The following is a 20,739-nucleotide window of genomic DNA, read 5'->3' on the forward strand; positions in this document are numbered from 1 at the left end:
TGTTAGCATTCACAATTTTATTACCTGCCGGAGCTGGAAGATTCCTCCTGTTGGCACGTCCTTTGCAGAAATTACCTCTACAGGGCAGTATTCACCATTCTCATTCTGTTCCAAGATTTGAACCCAGAATTCCACTTTTCTCGTGACTTCACTCCATCTAGGAAATAGTTGAAGTTCTTGGAAAATCATACATTTCTATTTCAATACAGGCAGCTTAGGGTCCTACACATGAGAATTAACAACAAAAATGACCTCCAAACAGAATTAACTCAGTAGAATTATCTGTAGTTCGATAAGTAATATACAAGCACATACTGGCAAATGTAATTAACAGTGCAGGTCAACAAACAATATCAGAACTAGAAATGGCTCCTTTATTTCATTCAAAAAGCTGTGATAATTATAAATCTCTTTCAATGTGGTTATTCAAAATTCTAAACACTGTTATCAGGGTAGAGAAGCAAGTGCAGTGATTATCTTTTCTTAGAAAAAGGTAGTGCTGTATGCCTCAGTGACAAGTACCTCTGCTGAGGTCAATAAGAATTGAGAAGAAAAATCTCAAGGTTTAATTTAGTATGTGCCAAATATTTCTAAATGCAAATAAAAAAGAGAAAAGAAAATCTGGTTCTCATCTATAATTAGATACAGTACAAATACATGCTCTTTTAATCTTTTCCTTTTAACTCTTCTTTTTAAAATACTGGTCAACAAGTAAGTATTCCTCTTTTCACGACTGATGCAACTTGAAAGAACTTTGAGATAAAGGTAAAATAAGCAAACCCGAATTCCAGAGTATATCTTGATCCATTTTCTCTACAACTGATTAATTGGAAGTATTTCACAATGATAAGCAACCTACTCTCCAAAAACACATTTCACTCTTTATTCTTTACTATCTACATTCTTAACTTTTTATCATCACTCTTCAGAGTTCACTACTCTAAGGAAGCTTTGCTGTGCCATTAATATCCCGAATATAACACCACCCCACGCCTAGAATATTGGTAATGCTCAGGAATGCGTGGCCTTTAGAAATGGCAGTATTAACTTCCAGCAATTTTGTAAAAATTATAAATGGAATCAGAAGGATATCTAAAATTCACCTGTCCCGAAGACTGCGTGTTTTTGCCTGGATAATCCCCAAGTCCCATAGGGCTGGGTTTCTCCGAGGATCATTCATCTTATGGCCATAGACTTCAATTGCCAACGCCCCTTCTGAAAGATGCTCAATAAAGTCTTCAGTGATGCTAACGGAAAACTCCTGAAAGAAAGTAAGTACCAAAGAAGAAACATTTTCTGGTGATCTTATGCTACTTACACTGAAATCATATCCTCATTTCATCATGGAGAAGGGAACAAGGAAAAAATGTTTTACTTGGAATGAAATTAATCCAACAACCACATTGAATGCTCGGTTGGCCTAAAGTTCTTTTAACTCTGATTTTTAAAGTTTTCATTTTGAAAATCTAGTGTGAAAGACCAGCACTGTATTCTATTTTGTTTAGCAATGTTTAGGGAGCTATTTTTTAAAGTATTAATAATTATATTAAGAATTATAACAAAGTCAAAGAACCCAATTAAAAAATGGGCAGAAGATCTAAATAGACATTTCTCCAAAGAGGACATAGAGATGGCCCAACAGGCACATGAAAAGATGCTCAATATCGCTAATTGCAAGAGAAATGCAAATCAAAACTAGAATGAAGTACCACCTCGCAATGGTTAGAATGCCCACCATCAAAAAGTCTGTGAATAATAATGTTGGAGAGGGTGTGGAGAAAAAGGAGCCCTCCTACACTGAGGTGAGAATGTAAACTGGTGCAGCCACTATGGAGAACAGTATGGAAGCTCCTTTAAAAACTAAAAATAGAGTTACTATATAGATCCTGCAATCCTACTTCCAGCACATCTGGAGAAAACCGTAATTCAAAAAGATACATGCACCCCCATAGTGTTTACAATAGCAAGACATGCAAGCAACATAAATGTCCATAGATAGATGAATGGATAAAAAAGTGTTATTTACACCATGGAATATTACTCAGCCATAAAAAAAGAATGAAATGATGCCATCTTCAGCAACATGGATGGACCTAGAGATTATTATACTAAGTAAGGAAATCAAAGACAAATACCACATGATATAGCTTATATATGGAATCTTAAAAAATTATACAAATGAACTTATTTATAAAACTCACAGACATAGAAAACAAATTTATGGTTTCCAAAGGCAATAGTGGGGGGAGACAAATTAGGAGTCTGGGATTAACATCTACACACTGCTACATGTAAAACAGATAAACAACAAGGACCTACTGTATAGGGAACTATATTCAATATCTTATAATAACCTATAATAGAAAAGATCTGAAAAAGAATATATATATATATTTACATATATGTGAATCACTTTGCTGTACACTTGCAACTAACACAACATTGTAAATTAACTATACTTTGACTAAAAAAAGAATTACAGCAATGGTCTACAATGTCTTAATATAAAAGTTATTATATCCAATAAGATAGCAGTGGTTTTTTCCCCAGTCTTAGGAAGCTATCTCCAATACTAGAAGAGACAAAGGAATAAATAACGATCATCAGTGCAAAAAAATGACCTGATTTTTAAAAACTCTCCAATCTGTTCGTCTTTATAAGACCAATTTAAGACAGCCTTTTGCAATAATTAGGATTAAGCTCTAAAACAATTAATTTTAAAACGGCATAGATTCTCCACTCTTTTCTCTCTTGATCTTTACCACACCAAAAGTAGTGCTACGTTTTAAACAGATTAGAAAGAGACCTTTCTCCTGAACACATAACAAAAAAAACCCCTGAGATGGCTCAAGTGAGATACCATAGAAAAAAAGAATCTAGAATCTGACAGTCCTGGCTCTGCTAGTTACTAGCCCTGGGCAAAATGACCTCTGAACTGGCTTCTTCAGCTAAAAAAAAAAGCATGGTCATCAAACAGAACTGTGGGAAAGATCAAATGAAAGAACAACAAAGGCTGAACAGAGCGTTAGGGGCTCCACAAAGTTAGTTCCTATCTCTCTTCTATCTTCACCTCCTCTAAAACACCAGTTTCTTAACCTCTAGATGACAATTTCTCCAGTAACGCATATAAAATATGAATTCTTTTTAGAAGAAAATACACATGTATACATATATATAGTCACAAAGAAGTTAACTTTTGATGGTGAAGGAGTGACCTGCACTGACACTCTTGTTTTGGGCTTTTCTCAGCTTTACTGGGGTACAACTGCCACACAACATTGTGAGTACTGGGTGTGCCCACAGTGTATTGGTGACACTTCAGTCTTTGTCTCCAACCTCATTCTAAAAAACTATGGATCCAAGACATATATCAGTACCAAATTATTCAACAAAATATGAGTCGGTTTTGTTTTGTTTTGTACCTAAATGCTGACCGAGTCTGGAAAACACACTTACACTGCAATGATCAAAGACCACCATGCACTGAGGTTCCTTGCTGACAGGAGAGGATGAGGTATCTACTTCGGGTGCAACAATTACAGGCTCCTGCTGATCCCAGAAGTCATACTTGCAGAATACAAAGTGGGACAGATGCTGTGGCAATCCAGTGGCCTGAAGTATTTTAACCTGAAAGAAAAGGAAGGCTGTTTATAACTTAGAAAGTTCCAAGAAGCACTATGAGTCACAGACAAGGCTCCAGTCCTGACTCTGCCACTAACAGCTAGTTTACACTAACCAAATCCCATTCAATCCAGGGATGTATTTCTGCATTTGTGAAATGTCTTATTTAGGGAGAGGTTGACATACGGTATCAATGACCTTGACTATATACAAGAGGATATTTTACAGCATTTACAGGCTGATGAAGAACATTTAAAATTCTAGTTTTGTGAACACAGTAAAGGTGTTCAACACTGCTAATTACTAGAGACATGCCAAGTCAAACTATTATGAGGCACCACTTTGTACCAGCCAGAAAGGCCATCATCAAAAAGTCTGCAAACAACAGAAATGCTGGAGAGGGTGGGAAGAAAAGCAAATGCTCTTTCACTGTTGGTGGGAATATAAGTTGGTGTAGCCACTATGAAAAACAGTATGGAGTTTCCTCAAAAAACTAAAAATAGAACTACCAGGAGTTCCCGTCGTGGCTCAGTGGAAATGAATCCGACCAGGAACCATGAGGTTGCAGGTTCGATCCTGGCCTTGCTCAGTGGATTAAGGATCTGGCATTGCCATGAGCTGTGGTGTAGGTTGCAGATGCGGCTTGGATCTGGCGTTGCTGTGGCTCTGGCGTAGGCCGGCAGCTATAGCTCCAATTAGACCCCTAGCCTGGGAACCTCCATATGCTGTGGGTGAAGCCCTAAAAAAGAGACAAAAGACAAAAAAAAAAAAAAAAAAAAAAAAAAAGGACTACCACATAATCCAGCAATCCCACTCCTGGGTGTATATCCAGAGAAAACCATAACTGAAAAAGATACATGCACCCCAATGTTCACTGCAGCACTATTTACAATAGCCAAGACACAGAAGCAACCTAAATGTCCATAAGCAGCGGAATCAATAAAGAAGATGTGGTACATATATATAATGGAATATTACCCAGCCATAAAAAAGAATGGAATAATGCCATTTTCAGCAACAGAGATGGACCTAGAAATTATCATGCTAAGTGAAGTTAGTGAACGACAAACGTCATATGATATCACTTACATGTAAAATCTTAAAAAAAGGATACAAATAAACTTATTTGCAAAACAGAAAGAGACTCATAGACTTTGAAAACAAACTTATGGTTACCAAAGGGGACAGGTGGATAGGGAGGGATAGACTAGGGGTTTGGGACTGGCATATACACACTGAGGTATATGGAATGATTGGCCAACTGGGACCTGCTGCAGAGCACAGGGAACACTATCCAATATTCTGTGATAATCTATGTGAGAAAAGAATTTGGGAGATGCCCTTGTGGTTCAGCAGAATCGAATCTGACTAATATCCATGAGGACGCAGGTTCAACCCCTGGCCTTGCTCAGTGGGTTAACGATCTGGCATTGCCATGAGCTGTGGTGTAGGTCGCAGACACAGCTCAGATCTGGTGCTGCTGTGGCTGTGGTGTAGGCCGACAGCTACAGCTCCAATTCAATCCCTAGCCTGAGAACCTCCATATGCCCCAGGTTCTGCCCTGAAAAAAAAAAAGAAAAGAAAAAAGAATCTGAAAGAGAATGGATGTGTGTACACATATAACTGAATCACTTTGTTGCACAGCAGAAATTATCACAACTTGTAAATCATCTATAGTTCAATAAAGCTTTTAAAAATGAAAAAATAAAATTCTAGTTTTTATATCCTCCTCCTCAGAAGGAGAAAGTTCTCAAACATCAATACCAATCCATCACACTTACTTGGCCTAGGGATACAGCACAAGAACACAAGATGGTTAAGAAAGACGACTGAAGAATGAAAACACTGCATTATCAATGAGCAGAAAATATTCAGAAAAGGGCAAAAAAAACCACAAAACTGTATTTGAATGCACAAAAAGGAACAAGGTTCTCAAGTGGAATGTTACTTGCTACCAGAGCATTGTGGGGGGAAACTTAAAAAGCAGGAACGTATACCTTGAAGATCTGGAGGGGTGAATGGAGGAGATGAAAGCTGGTGACTGCTGACCATTCTCTACAGACATTTCCTGATGCTTCTTGGTGCAGGTTTAGGGAGGAGGGTCAGATCAATGAAATGTACCCTGGACTGCAGGGGGGTAGGGTTTTGTGATAACTATGCGCACTTAGAAATGTGTTTAATTAGACCCAAACACCTCCAGAAGAAATGCCTATGACAGATTTTAAAGTAGCCACACAGTCCAAATGCTGGTTTTGGTAGGCAGCGTCAGGCTAACTTTTAAGTTGGAGTTTTTGTGCTAAGCTGTGATATTTTACAATTCCTCCAACAATGAAGGAAACTAAATTCTCAAATTAATTAAGCTAAATTCTGATTTTATAATCGATGAGGCCGACTTTCACATGACTGAGCCTTGATCACTTATTATACGCTACACCTGATCACTTCCTGCACGTTGCATGATGCACTCTAAACCCCCAGTAAATTAATTAACAATAACAGATTTGAATATGTGGCAAAGCTGATGTGGTTCAGCAACCACAAATCTAATAGTCTGCTTCGGGAGGTATTAATAATGACACAGAAAATCATGCAAAGCAGATGACTATTTTCTTCTATACCAGGCATGTAATGGGTAAGCAACGGATGGGAACTCCTATTATTATTCATTTTTCCCTATGATGGCAACAGGAGTTTAAAACATCTAGACAGCAATTCCCTGACAGCTACGATAGATTGACCAACACATTTTATTCATCCAAACCAAGGAGAGGGATCAGTATTTGGCAATTAATTTTTCATTAAATTTTAGAAACCATCACTTTTTCATTAAGTATTTTTAAATGCTTATTATATTCTTCAAGATAAGGCAATGTGGTATTTGGGAAGATTACAAGATTCTGGAGTACAAAGACCTAAATAAAAATTGCTGCTATGCTATTAGTTTTTTTTTTAAGCAAATTACTTAAATTCTTCGTTTTCTTAGGCTTGGTTTTTCTCCTATGCAAACCAGGAGAGCTATCTAATGATAGCTGTGTGAGGACTAACCACACTGATGAGATACAATGAATGAAAACACTACCAAGCATGAGTGGATGGATGTTCAATACATGTGTTTGTGTTTGTGACTGAAGTCCAGCTGAAAGCTATTTTCTTCCGTAGAAGTTGATCTCAATTTCAAGATTGAAATAAATAAAGCAAGATTTCATTTGCTGGACTCCCGCCTACAGGCAACTCCTTAGGAGAGAGACTACCAGGAAAAAAGGGTGCCGGGAACGAGGAATGTCTTGATCTAGAACACAGGCTTAAGTTTTTGCATACAGAAACCAAAATCACCACCAGGTGTCAGAACACCACAGACTTCAACTTTCTGTTGCTTGAGACACTACAGCACAGGAGGTCAGAAGACACTGATGTTTAGGGTTTTAAAATATACTAATTCTACTTAAGGTAATTAAAGTGATCAATATGTTAATATGAGCAACTTTTTTTTTTTCCATCACAGAAAAACAAATCTAGGCTCCTTTTAAGGGCCAGTGATACTCCTCACCCATGACATCTTAAAAGTGTCCCCAAACTGGTTTCTTTCTTTTCCTACCGGTATTTTATTATCACATAGTTTGTCTTCCTCCTTCTACAGAAAAGGTGGTTACACACTCAGAAACCACTTCCCACTGAAAGGAATCTGGTTCCCTGGAGAAATGGTTGATTCCAGGTCTGGGGCAAGAAATGTACAGGGCACATCAACACCAGAGAGAGCGGGGAAGCCACCATAGTCTCTGAGGGTCAGGGTTGTTCCCAGGGGTCGAGAACCAACTGCAGAGGCCCCCAAAGGCCAAAGATGGAATCGTTTGAATTTCAATACAGGTAGTAAATACAATGGAGCATATGACATTAAATATATTTAAATCCAAGAATTCATAATATGAAGATCAAAAATTAAAAAAAATCTCGCTGGTCAGTTTTGGATGTTAGTAGGAAAACCAATTCATTATTTGGAAAACTAGTGAATAAAAAGAAATATTAGAGTGTTCACCCTGACTTTCCCATACAAACTGTAGCCCTGAATAGCCGAATGGTTGACAGCAGGGAGATTCACTCTACAGAAGAATTCCAGCTAATAAGTGAATGGATGATGGAAGGATGGTGTCATTCTTTCCTAACTCCTAACGAGATGTCTAGGTAATAATCACCAGCGATTGCTAACATCCCCAGAGAGAACTAGACATGATGTGCCTTCTGATGGAAGGAGACACTGTCCCCCCCAAAACATCACCTTTATCTCTAACTCCCACGTCACAGCAGATACATCTTCACACAGTCAAGAAAGCAATCAGCAAACCCCAAACAATGAGAAAATACAAGACAACAATCAGTTTCTACAATAAACAGATTGTAAGGTAAGAGCATAGGAATGCACACAGAAGGGAGCAAGCACGAGGGCCAGAGCCTGAAGATTAAAATACACACAACAGACCAGAGACCCGCCGACTGAGACAACCAAGGGAAGTTACTTCTCCATATTAAAAAAGCATAAGTTTTTGATTATGATAACATGGCTGGGTTGGTTTCTTTTACTCTTCTTTGAAGATACATAGTAAACTTGGAGTTCCCACGTGCCTCAGCAGAAATGAATCTGACTAGCAGCCATGAGAACGAGATTTGATCCCTGGCCTCACTCAGTGGGTTAAGGATCCGGTGTTGCCATAAGCTGTGTTGTAGGTCGCAGACATGGCTTGGATCTGTGTTGCTGTGGCTGGGGTAGAGACCAGCAGCTGCAGCTCTGATTCGACCCCTAGCCTGGGAACCTCCATGTGCCACGGCTGCGGCCCTAAAAACACAAACAAACAAACTATTCTTGATGAAATATGACATCCCGGATTGCTCCAAAATAATCCAAGGGAAGGTGACAGCAGAGAAACAGCTCATGTATGTGAATAAAATAAGACGGACCATGAGTTGGTAACTGTCGAGGGAGGGAGGGTGAATGGGGAGTCAATGACATCTTCCTCATTGCTTTCCTATATGTTTGACATCTTCCATTAAAATAAAATCTAAGGAGTTCCCGACGTGGCGCAGTGGTTAACGAATCCGACTAGGAACCATGAGGTTGCGGGTTCGGTCCCTGCCCTTGCTCAGTGGGTTAACGATCTGGCGTTGCCGTGAGCTGTGGTGTAGGTTGCAGACGCGGCTCGGATCCCGAGTTGCTGTGGCTCTGGCGTAGGCCGGTGGCTACAGCTCCGATTCAACCCCTAGCCTGGGAACCTCCATATGCCACGGGAGCGGCCCAAGAAATAGCAACAACAACAACAACAACAAAAGACAAAAAGACAAAAAATAAATAAATAAATAAATAAATAAATAAAATCTAAATACATTTTAACTTTTTTTTTTTTTTTAAAGTTTAAGCTACCCAGTGACAAAGATACATTTCTCAAGTGAGACAGTATCCTCGTATGTTACTTCAGTATGCTACCTTTCACACACTGATCTTTAACAAGGTTGCATTTCTGGTCCATTGCCCTTAAAGTGGACCATTACAAAGTCAGCAAGGCTATGTCTCCATCTTTGATAATCTTATAACCTCAAAGGAAATGTTCTGAAATCAAGCACAGTACAGTAAAGATTAACCTTTTAGTGAATTAAGAGTTTTACCCCCTCACACTGAAGGAATGGCCCTTCAACTACTACTTGAGGCCTTCCCAATACATACAAAGACCTACAGAAAGTGGCCCAACTCTTTTTGTTTGGGTCTTTTCCTTTTCTTTTCTTTTTTTTTAAAGGACACACCCCTGGCAGCATAAGGAGGTTCCCTAGCCTGGGAGCTTTAGCCTCCCCATACCTTGCAGCTGATGCCTAACTCACTCCTTCCCAAATCAACCCCAACTCTAAAATGTTCATGGAGAGACAGCACTGGACCTAGGATAGACGACGAAATAAGAGTTAAGTGTACGCTTCCTTCACCTCACCTTTAAAGGGCCTCCTCCTCCTCATTTGTACACTGTTTTTAAGCTCCTTTCTGATTTCTCCCCCTTCAAAAACCTTTCTAAAGGGTTCCTACAGTGATCCTCAACCCATGGCACTCTGCTCACTAACATGTGCTTGGAAATGCACAAGGGGATGTCTTCCTTGTCGTAATGAATGAGGGGCAGTGGCAGCTATGAAGGTAGTGGCAGTCTAGGAAGGTAATGACCTACTGACATCCACCTAGCAGTTACCCATGACAATGACAATACCACAGCGTCACATGGAAAAGGGAGTTTTACGTAACATGCTCCCCAAGTTCACCCTGAGTCTTATTTTTCCAAATATGTTCCCCAGACCTCACTCTCTGTATTAATTAAAGACCTTTGCTCTATGTCTCAGAACAACCCTTGTCTACCCCTCAGAGCATGTGCATCAGACAATACTGGAGTCTTCTATTCACTATGTGAATCCTACACAGACACACCAACTAAATGAGCTGTTCCTTTAGAGCATGAATCCTGTCTCATTCATTTTCAGATTCCAGAACCTGGCACAATGTCTCATAGATAACTCTACACACAGTTCGTGAACGCATGCCTGTGAGGAGCAGAAAGCAAAGGGTCTGGAATTGGGACGGGATGGATTAGCATAAGCAAAGGCACGTTCCTGAAGAGGAAACCAAAAAAATGGGGGGGGGGACAAAAAAAAAACAGTGTGCAGAGTGACTCAAGGCCAGAGCTTAAGACCAGGACCAGGGCGGGGATAGGTCTCCAGCATCAGAAGGAATCAAGAGGCCCAATAGGAGGAGGAAACCTGTGTGAAAAAAAAAAACTGACTTCTCAGAGTTCCCCTTGTTGCTCACTGGGTTAAGGACCTGACAGTGTCCATGAGGATTTGGGTTCGATCTCCGGCCTTGCCCAGTGGGTTAAGGATCCAACATTGCCATAAGCTGCAGTATAGGTAGCAGATGTAGCTCAGATCCTGCACTCTGGTGGCTGTGGGGTAGACCTGCAGCTGTAGCTCCAATTCAACCCCTAGCCCGGGAACTTCCATATGCTGTAGGTGCGACCCTAAAAAAAAAACCACAAAAAACAAAAAACAAAAAAGCCTGACTTCCCTCTATAAAGGTTCAGATAAACAGGCACACATATCATTTTAGAGCAGAATGGCCCAGAGGAAAGAGATGACCTGGCCAAGGCTTCACAGAGGAAGGGAGCAGAAGTACTTGGCTACTGGGGAAGCCTGGATATATGATGAAATATGGTCTCTAGAACACTAAATATTAAAGATTTATTTAGAGACAGGTATCTCCGAAAAAGGACATAATAATTACTGTCTAAATACCCAAAATCCTCAAGACAAGCCCCATTTCTATGACTTCTAAGAAAGACTGGGACTCACCATGCATACAAGCTTGTTCTCCTGGGTCTCCTTATCAAAGGAGGCGTCTGGGGCATCATCACCACCGGCAAGTCTCTCCCCCACGTCCCCACTGATGCGCATCACCTCCACATGCAGCCGGCCCGCCACCTACAGCAAGGGGACAAAGCAGAGCCTTTTCCACATTTTGTTCTCTCTTCTGTTTTAGAGTCAAGTGGTCAGGTTGATGGTGTAACAGGTTCTAACAGTTACTTTGCATCAAAGCACTTGGAACCATCACCATTAAGCAGTATGGAGACACAGGTATTATCAATACACATAAATGTGGCTTGCCATCATTGATGAAAAACTGTAACAGCAGTTTACTATCACCACCCTGCTGTGTCTTGGACTGTTCTCTGCAGGAAACATGGCATGAACAGAAACCTGTTTACTATCACCACCCTGCTGTGTCTTGGACTGTTCTCTGTAGGAAACATGGCATGAACAGAAACCTAACTTCTCCTTCCTTAATTTAAAAAAATTAAGCTCCCAGGCCAGGGATCAGATCCAAGCTACGGTCTTGACCTAAGCCAAAGCTGCAGCAACACTGGATCCTCAACCCACTGTGCTGGGCCAGGGATTGAGCCCGCATCCCAGAACTCCCAAGACACCGCTGATCTTGTACCACAGAGGGAGTGCCTAACCTCTCCTTTCTGGTTGACAATTGGAACAGCATATTGTAACTTCACATCATAGAAGAGGGACTCCAGGAAGACGTTAGCCACCCCAATGAGACTGTGATTCTCCTGCTCATCATAGAAGGGATCCGCACGCTTGAAGTAAGACCGTATCACCTGTAAAGAGACCCAAAACATACAACTTCATAAAAATCACTTACAATAACTTAATTCAACCTACAACTTTTTGATGCTGTCTAATAAAGTCATTAAACTTAGCTGAAGTATAGCACTGTGTTACTCAGGCATGAGTGAGCACACGCACACACGCATACACATGCACACACACATACTTCCCTACTCCCATTTAGAATGGTAGTCAGCACCCTTGACCTACGAGAGAGCAGTCCCGTAACACATCATTATTTTCATCATTTCTTCTCCTTTATGTAGAAACTTGCCACCTAAGGACAACGACAACAGAGAAAGCACACACTGGACTAAAAAAAGCAGCAGAATGGAGGAAACTGCTCTTCGTTTCTCACACCTATTCCATTTGTTCCTACGAGCCATTAGACCCACTATTGCTAATGAAGGTGACTCCCTTATAGATGCGTGGTTTGGTTTTTGCTATTTTTTGTTAATGTTTCATTTCTAAGTTGAAACAGAGAGGAATACAAAAGTCAATTTAAAAAATTCACATGTGATCTAACTGTAAGAAGTCATTTTGACTGGTGAACATTTTTATAAAACAAGAGGCTCAGGGAGTAAACAACTTTATGGGGCAACAGGATCAGCAGTGTTGAAAATATGTAAAATATACATAATTCATATTTCTATTTTAAAAGGGACAAGTTCATATTTCTGTTTTAAAGGGCTGACCTAAATGAGGAACCTGCAACTTGGAAAGAAAGCACCAGAGTTCAGAGCTATGGCACCTACTTTAGGCTCAAAAGACCTTCAAAAAATGTTAACAGTAATAAATACTAAGGTATCACTGATGTTCCTCTCAAAAAACAGATGCTGTAGGCTTATTATTTGCAAGGTTAAGTATGTTGAGAAATGGGAAGAGAAAAGGCACAGTCTCTGTCCTAAAAGAAACGACAGTTCAGTATGGGAGACAGATACAGACAACACCAACAGAAGTCAGAATAAACATAAAGATTCTACTAGAAATTCAGATCACACAAATGAAGATAAAAAAGGAGAGGCAGAAAAACAGGCTACTAAAACTCTTGATTAGCTAAATGATTTACAAGATTAAAACAAGTATTTTATGTATACAACAACGTATTTTGGACAACTGAACAGTTCTTCCCTAAAATGGGTAGGCTCATTCCTATGTAGCTCCTTCTGTGACCATCAGTTAAGTAAATTTTCTCAAATAACTTACTGGGGTATCTTCTTCACACTCCTTCCACTCCTGATAAAGGTCTCTCATATCCAACAACCTGTTGTCCAGTTTTTCCAAAGACCAAATTTGCTTCCCTTTTCCTTTTCTTCTCACCTGGATGGCAGGCTCACTAAGGAGAGAGCCTCGCTGTAAAGACAGCCAGAGTGACTTTGTGAAACACAGAGACATCAACACACATCATGCAAGTCAACCTCGAATGTTCTTTATCGCCAGTCAAATGTCATCAATTGAAACTGAGATTGTATCACTTTTTAATCTGTTCAGTAGAAAACTTCCCAGAAATCTTGCAAGCTTAACACCTTTCTATCCAACTGCATTCAAAATTTAAATTTAAGCATAAATTTAAGTTTAGATTACACTTGGATATAAATTTAAATTCATAATCCACAAGACAGATGTTTAACGGCAAGTCAAAATGTCTTATTTAGACCATTATATGACTGAAGAATATCGGTGGTAGAAAGAGCAGCACCAGTGGGGAGGAACGTCAGCTGAGATGGATGGCTAACAATCTTTTACCTTTCAAAGGTTCAAATTTAAAATTTTTCTTGAATGGGCAGTATCTTCATGTGGTACAAAACGGTTAAAGGAGTAACTGTGAAAAGTATCCTGTTTACCCACTGTGAGGCAACATATGACACCATCTCCCAAATACATATCATTTGAGTTTATTATTAAAACAATATAGAACTAGAGATGCTGATTGCATAACACTGTCAGTGTACTAAATGCCATGGAATTGTTCACTTTAAAACAACTTTTTTTATGTTATGTAAGCTTCACCTCAAAAAATTATACCATTAAAGTTTTTCCAGCTTCGAAAAGCAATGTACTTTAAAGGTAGGCAAAGGAGTTCCCGTTGTGGCGTAGTGGCTGACGAATCCGACTAGGAACCATGAGGTTGCGGGTTCGATCCCTGCCTTGCTCAGTGGGTTAAGGATCCGGTGTTGCCGTGAGCTGTGGTGTAGGTTGCAGACGCGGCTCAGATCCTGCGTTGCTGTGGCTCTGTCGTAGGCCAGCAGCTACAGCTCCGATTGGACCCCTAGCCTGGGAACCTCCATATGCCACGGGAGCGGCCCAAGAAATGTCAAAAAGATAAAACAAACAAACAAAAAAAGGTAGGAAAACTTTTTAAACTTTTTGAAATCATGAAGTGGAAAAAAAAAAACCACCCCGTGCACCTCCCCCACAGAGATGTACCTAACAGTTATCTAATCAACTGAGATTTACTGGAGAAAATTTTAAACTCTTCTGATATGTCCACTGAGAACACTGGAGAACTGTGAAAGACGCCAGTGTTGCCTTAACATCCTGCCTATTATAATCATTTCCAAAGGAGCAGAATTTCCAAAGCACATAATGAAGCAAGGATTTTTATAATTCTGACATTTAAAAATGATCATTCTCTCCAATACTGTAAAGGCCCTTCTACTTATATTCAGCCAACCAGGGAATGAATAGGAAAATCTCATTAGTGATCCATGGGGAGCGGTTTTCAGAGGAGAAGGCTAGAACTGGGGCTAAATGGCCCTGAGCAAGATACTGCAGTGCCACGATTTGCCCTCCTGCAAATAACTACAAGGATTGGAAAAGAAAAAAGAAAAAAAAGAAATGTCTGCTCCTTACCAAAAATCACCAGAGAGAGGTGAGAGGCCAAGAGTAAGGACCACAACAACAGTGGCATTCACAGCATGGACAAGATAATAAGTGAAATAAGAATTCTAAAGTACAAAAAAAAAAAAAAAAAAAAGGTTTTGTTGGATAAAAAAGTTCAAGACCCAGACTGAATTAAGGAGACTGTCTCCTTAGGAAAATACTTCCTGGCCAGCTCCTCTCTCTGGCTGAAGTCTGAAAATAGTAATCTCTTAAATCACTAATAATGGAGTGGATTAGTAGCCACTCATTAACAATGTGCACCATTTCTACCAGCAATGGAAACAGCTCCAGGAACACACTCCCAGGTGTCTGGGCTGCTCCTTCCAACAAAGACCAAGCCAGGATTCACAGGAAAAGGCTAAAGCTATGCTTAATGGGAACATGTTCACATTTCTGATTTTTCAACTCAAACACTACAGACTACAGGAAGACTTGCTCTTGCTCTTTTCGGTCTTTGAGAAGATGCTGAGCCCTGTACCTTCTGTCCATGATTGGCTTTCCCCTACTAGTGTTTGTCTATGGAATCCCACTGCACCCATGATTTGTCCTACAAATTCCATCAAGTAAAATAAAGATCTAAGAGGGTAAAATCTTTCAAACTACACAATAATATATATCGAAAGGCATTTCTCCATAAAGTAATGACTGTATCACTTCACAATACCTTTATTACTAAAAACATAAGCATCCTATCGGCCAAATATCTACCCTGTGCAAAAACATTGATCTTGATGACATGATGCCTTCCAAGAAAGACATGGTCCTTGCTATTAAATTAACAACAGCCAAGAAGGATTCATTACAGCTGTGCTGTGTCAAGAACTATGGGAAAAACAAAGTACATGGACCTCAAATATTTATTCAAATACAAAATTCTACCTAATCCATTAAAATAATGCATTAACATGATTAAGAGCTATAACAGAAACTAAAAAAGAAATAAAACGACTGAATGGCAAGGATAAAAGATTGTGGTGGGACTTTCCCCCTACATTTTACTAGGTTTCTGACATTATACAAAAAAGAGAGAGATGTGTGACCTTGAAATATCCACAGGAAACAACCAGTGAACAGTTTTCCCATGCCATCCACTGACAAGTAGAAAATCCCTGCTATAAGTAAAATGAACACCTAACTTGGGTGGGCAGTGGGGAGGGTGGCAGAGTAACAGAATTAAAGGAAGAACCACTTGGGGAAGATTCAACAGGAAAGACGTCTCAGAAATAATTTAAACAAATTCGAAAAAAGGAGTGGAGTAAAATAAATTGGTAGAGCTGGAGAGGCGGGTGGCATTGTAAGGATATTTCCAATGGATAAAATATGCATATGCACAAAGATAAGTGATGGGAAGTAAATTCTGCTCAAGGGAAGAGGGCCAGTACAAACAATCTAGACTGCGGAGGGCACGGATGGGGACAAGGACAAACCCCACCACCACCACATCTAAATAACACAGAAGAGATTTTATCCAGCAATAGCTTTGTTTTCTCCATTAAGGGCAACCTCACCTTTCTGTTGGCATCCAGGCTGGAGGCTGGAATCTGGAGGGTTACTTTATACTCTGTTCTTTTATCCAATTCTTCTGCAATGTAACTAGCTTCTCTCACCAACAAATTGGCTTTAACAATTTGTTCCCTCAGCCTCATCAGGCTGTTATTCAGGGTGGCTTCTCTTTAAAAAAAGGGGGGGCCAAATAATCATTAAAGCAGCACATCAGAATATTATAGAATGCATAACACATTAAGGCCACACTGCGAACTAAGCTTTACAACTGTCTCTTGCACCAGGGAATACATCACCAACACGGACTCATGCCCGCACTTGAACATGGGCCTCGTTGTGAGCACTGGCACACACCGGCCAGAGACTATGGCAGAGCCTGGTAAACCTGCCTGTGTATAACAAATCACCTGTGAATCTGGATAAACTGAAGATTCTGACTCAATAGGTTGTGGCGGGGGAGGTGGCAGTGGGGGCCAAAATGTTACATTTCTATCAATCTGCAGGGGACAGAAATGCTATCAGTCTGCAGACCAACTATGAAGAGCAAGAGGTTAGTTAAGTACAGTCCGTAACAATGGATAAGACACTGAGCGCAACGCTAATTAGCCCATGTAGAGACGACGCTTACGCTCTGAATCTCACTGGCACCATGCTTTACCTACCTGATAAACCATCTTTCTCTTTTCCTTTTTAAAAAAAGCATCTACCCCTGCTTCAGAACCTAAAGTATAATACAATGATAAAGTATAACTTTTAAGCACAAACATTTGTTTATTCAAATCCAAAAGCCATACAAACTGAAAATGGGGCTGCACCTAACAGGGGCAGTCTGAAATAAATCATGCCAACTGACAATTCCCATTTTCTTTCAAAAATGGAGGAAAAGAAAGATAACGCCGAGGGGTTCTTAGCTGTACCATTCTCTTAATATCATTCATGTTTAAAGCAAGGTCTAGATTTTTCCATTCTGCTACCCAGGTGGGTTCAAGGTGACGAGCACAAGCTACAGGCAGCCAAGGCCCCAAGCTCTGCCTACCTCTCCTCGGCCCACTGCCTCAGCCGCTGCTGAGCACTGGGTGAGTGGAAAGAAAATCTGTCCGTGCTCCGGCAGTTCTGTTTCTCCGGAGACAGCCGTCGCCGGAGCTGTTCTAGTTCGTGTTCATACATGAGCCTCTGGCGCTCCAGGGCAGACCGTTTCTCCTCTTCGTGCTGTTGTTCTAGGCTGTTCAATATGGACTGCATGGGATCTAAAGAAGTTTTTTTTTTTTTTTAAGGTAAATAATAAATAAACGGTTAACTGCACAACATAAAATGACTCAAATGTTGTTTCTCTATTGTTATGCTGTTTGTCGTCCTCATTAATAATGTAAGATTCTTAAAGACAGCTTTCCTTACTCCTAATTACTGACTGCATATCTATTCTCTCAGATACATACCAAACCATCTCCCATATAGAAAAAGCAGGTATGTACCTTCTACACATAACCTAAGACCGAGTTAATGCGCCAGAAATCCACTACACGAGTAAGCCAGTGGCAGTCAAGTTTCGAATCTGGGAGATTGTATCAATGAGAATAAATTTGCAGTCATTTGTGTATCAGGGCAGAAAGAGTAAGTTTTAGTAAGTATACTAAGTGAAAGCCAAAGACACAAAAGAACTGAGTACAGAGAACAACTGAAGATTTCCTTTTTCCTAACATTTAAAAAGTCTTGGCTACAAATATCTCTAACATTCTACCACCTTTGAGATTCTTAAACGCACGACGGGTCTGCTCACCATTCCTGCCCAGGGCCTTCATGGTCACCTCCATCTGCGCGTACTCGTAACTGAAGTTGATCTCACTGGACACCTCACTGGAGGAGTCTCCGTCTACATCCAGCTGCTCAGAACTGGCGTCATTCTTCATGGACGGGTCTTGTTCCTCATCCTCTCCACTAGCTTTCTTTTTCTTTTTAGGCAAGTTAAGTCTTGGGGGCAAAAAATACAATTTTTTTAAAGAAAGATATGCATTTACTCATTCATTCATTAAATACTGGCTTCTGCTAGATGCCAAAGGGTTATTACTAGGTATGTACCAGGTCATGACTGTACTCAGAAGCTTATATCCTAGCGGGAGAAGTAAAACATGTGTGTGCAAATGGACGGCAACAGAGAGTATGACACAAGGCCACGTGACCAGCTAGGTGTTAAAGAAAAGCTGAGGACCCCCTTAGGCTGGAATAGCAGAGGAAGAGATGATGGAGGAGGAGGTCATTTGAGCCAAGCCTTAAAGGGTAAGGAGAAAGCAGGGTGTTAGGACAGAGGAACAGCATGAGATAAAAATGGAAATTCCCATAGTCTCCGGAGAAATAAAACACCACAGACGGAGTTCCCATTGTGGCTCAGTGGAAATGAATCTGACTAGCATCCATAAGGACGAAGATTCGATCCTGGTCTCGCTCAGTGGGTTAAGGATCTGGCATTGCTGTGAGCTGTTGTGCAGGTTGCAGACACGGCTTGGATCTAGCATTGCTGTGGCTGTGGTGTAGGCCAGCGGCTACAGCTCTGATTCGACCCCTGGATTGGGAACCGCCATGTGCCTCGGGTATGGCCCTAAAAAGATAAACAAACATGCAAACGAAAAACAACACAGAGACACACAAAATCTGTATAGCATAAGTTGTGAGAGATAATGGTGAAGAGATGGATTTAACCCAACTATGAAGGCTCTGAATGCTAAGCCAAGCCATCTACACTTGATTTGAGAAAAAAAAATGAAAAATATTTTCTATACACTTTGTCCCCTCTATTCTTTCTTCAATAATCAAAATAGCAACTGGCCCATAAGCAAAGGATCTAGTCAGTGTGATACCTGTAGCACGATGACCAATGACAGGAAGAGGAACAGACCTGGATTTTAATTGTATACCACATCCACCCCCTTGACCTTGCCAACACAACACCAGTTCTATGTGGGAAATGATGTGTGGTCCCAGGTCAGTGTCTTTGTCAACCTCCCTTGTAGCTGAGAGACAAATTCTAGCAAATGAGATGTACGTGGAAGATTGATGGAGACTCTGAGAAGATTTCTGCATTTTCTGATCAAGAGGACAGTTGGGGCTAGTCCTGCCACCCTTCAACTTCATCCTTCTCCTGTGTGCCTGAATTCTGCTTTGACGCCTAGAGTGGCATGGCCATCTTTAGACCACAGGGAAAAGCCAAGACATTGACAAGAGACTTCTGGATGTAGGGCACTTTTGAGAGGCTTGGCCAATGCCAGTAACTATCTTCTTTCAGAATTCTTGTTTTCTTGGAGAAATGAATTGTCTGTTTAAGCCATTATAGTCAAGTTGACATTACCTGCAGCTGAAAGCATTCCTAAATCAAGTGTTTTTTATCAAAGTATTTTATGGATTAGGAAACAAAACCACTACTTTTCCAATAAGAAATAAACAAAAAGATAAGCATGTCAGAAAATAATTTTTTTTTTTTTTTTCCATTTCTTGAGCTGCCCCCATGCATATGGAGGTTCCCAGGCTAGGGGTCGAATTGGAGCTGTAGCCATCTGGCCTATGCCAGAGCCACAGCAATGCAGGATCCAAGCCACGTCCGTGACCTACACCCAGTTCACAGCAATGCTGGATCCTTAACCCACTGAGCGAGGTCAGGGATCAAACCCACCACCTTATGGTTCCTAGTCAGATTTGTTAACCACTGAGCCATGATGGGAATTCCCAGAAAATAATTCTTATACAACCATCTTCTACTGGGAAATAAAAAGGGGAAAATATGCAAGTAAACAGTATTTTTCCTGAGTGTACTGTCCATGTATACCATGGGATCAAACCATATAGCAAACAAGCATATACACAGTGAATAAATATATATATTCACAAACCAACATATAATTTTTATGGCATTATGTTTACTATTTAATATATATTCTTCTATTTCAGAGTATAATCATCAATGATCTCCCTCTAAAAGCCATGAATAATGTCATACCTGAAGAAGTGGTTGTTTCCCCATAATATCCTGTCCCCATGGTGTAGCTGAACAGGACTGGATACAGAAGAGCCATTTACAAACGTTCTGTGGGCAGAAGAGGGCAAACATGTAAACGATGATTATCTTGATCTTGCCTTTAATTTTTCCAATACAATACAGGCAAAACGAAATCATCAAGTCCCCAGAAATAAAACCTGCCCTTAGTGAATTTTATTATCTGTATTTCTTCTTTGCTAATTGATTTACCTAACATGCTTATGGTACCAAGTACAATAGATTATTGTCCTCTATTTTTCAAAGTTCTAAATTTGTTATATAGTATATTAAGGAATAAATATGGAACCAGTATAGCCACTAATAAAAAGATGGTGGCGGGGTATATTACAACTAAAATGAGTATATCCAATATACATGGATAAAAAGAGCCACCAACTAACTCAGCTCGGACATATCTACAGGTGTCACTAGCAAAAACGAGACTTCTGTTAAACTCTGTAACTTCCTACACACAAAAAAAGTCCATGTTCTATCAACATATAGAAGATTTATAAGAT

At 40.2% G+C, this 20,739-nt stretch overlaps 1 protein-coding gene across 1 annotated transcript in view; it reads right to left on the reverse strand.

Annotated features, from left to right (window-relative positions):
• The window catches only part of KIF13B (kinesin family member 13B), a 186,829-nt gene that overhangs the window by 58,045 nt on the left and 108,045 nt on the right, over positions 1-20,739 (reverse strand). Inside the window, 10 exon segments of the mRNA XM_021072406.1 lie at positions 25-157; positions 1,104-1,261; positions 3,457-3,627; positions 10,987-11,115; positions 11,652-11,801; positions 13,018-13,164; positions 16,203-16,365; positions 17,234-17,444; positions 17,975-18,165; positions 20,183-20,269. Of these exon segments, the coding sequence (XP_020928065.1) occupies positions 25-157; positions 1,104-1,261; positions 3,457-3,627; positions 10,987-11,115; positions 11,652-11,801; positions 13,018-13,164; positions 16,203-16,365; positions 17,234-17,444; positions 17,975-18,165; positions 20,183-20,269 (1,540 nt within the window).

This window comes from Sus scrofa, chromosome 14, assembly GCF_000003025.6.
Source record: "Sus scrofa isolate TJ Tabasco breed Duroc chromosome 14, Sscrofa11.1, whole genome shotgun sequence".
Lineage (NCBI taxonomy): Eukaryota > Metazoa > Chordata > Mammalia > Artiodactyla > Suidae > Sus > Sus scrofa.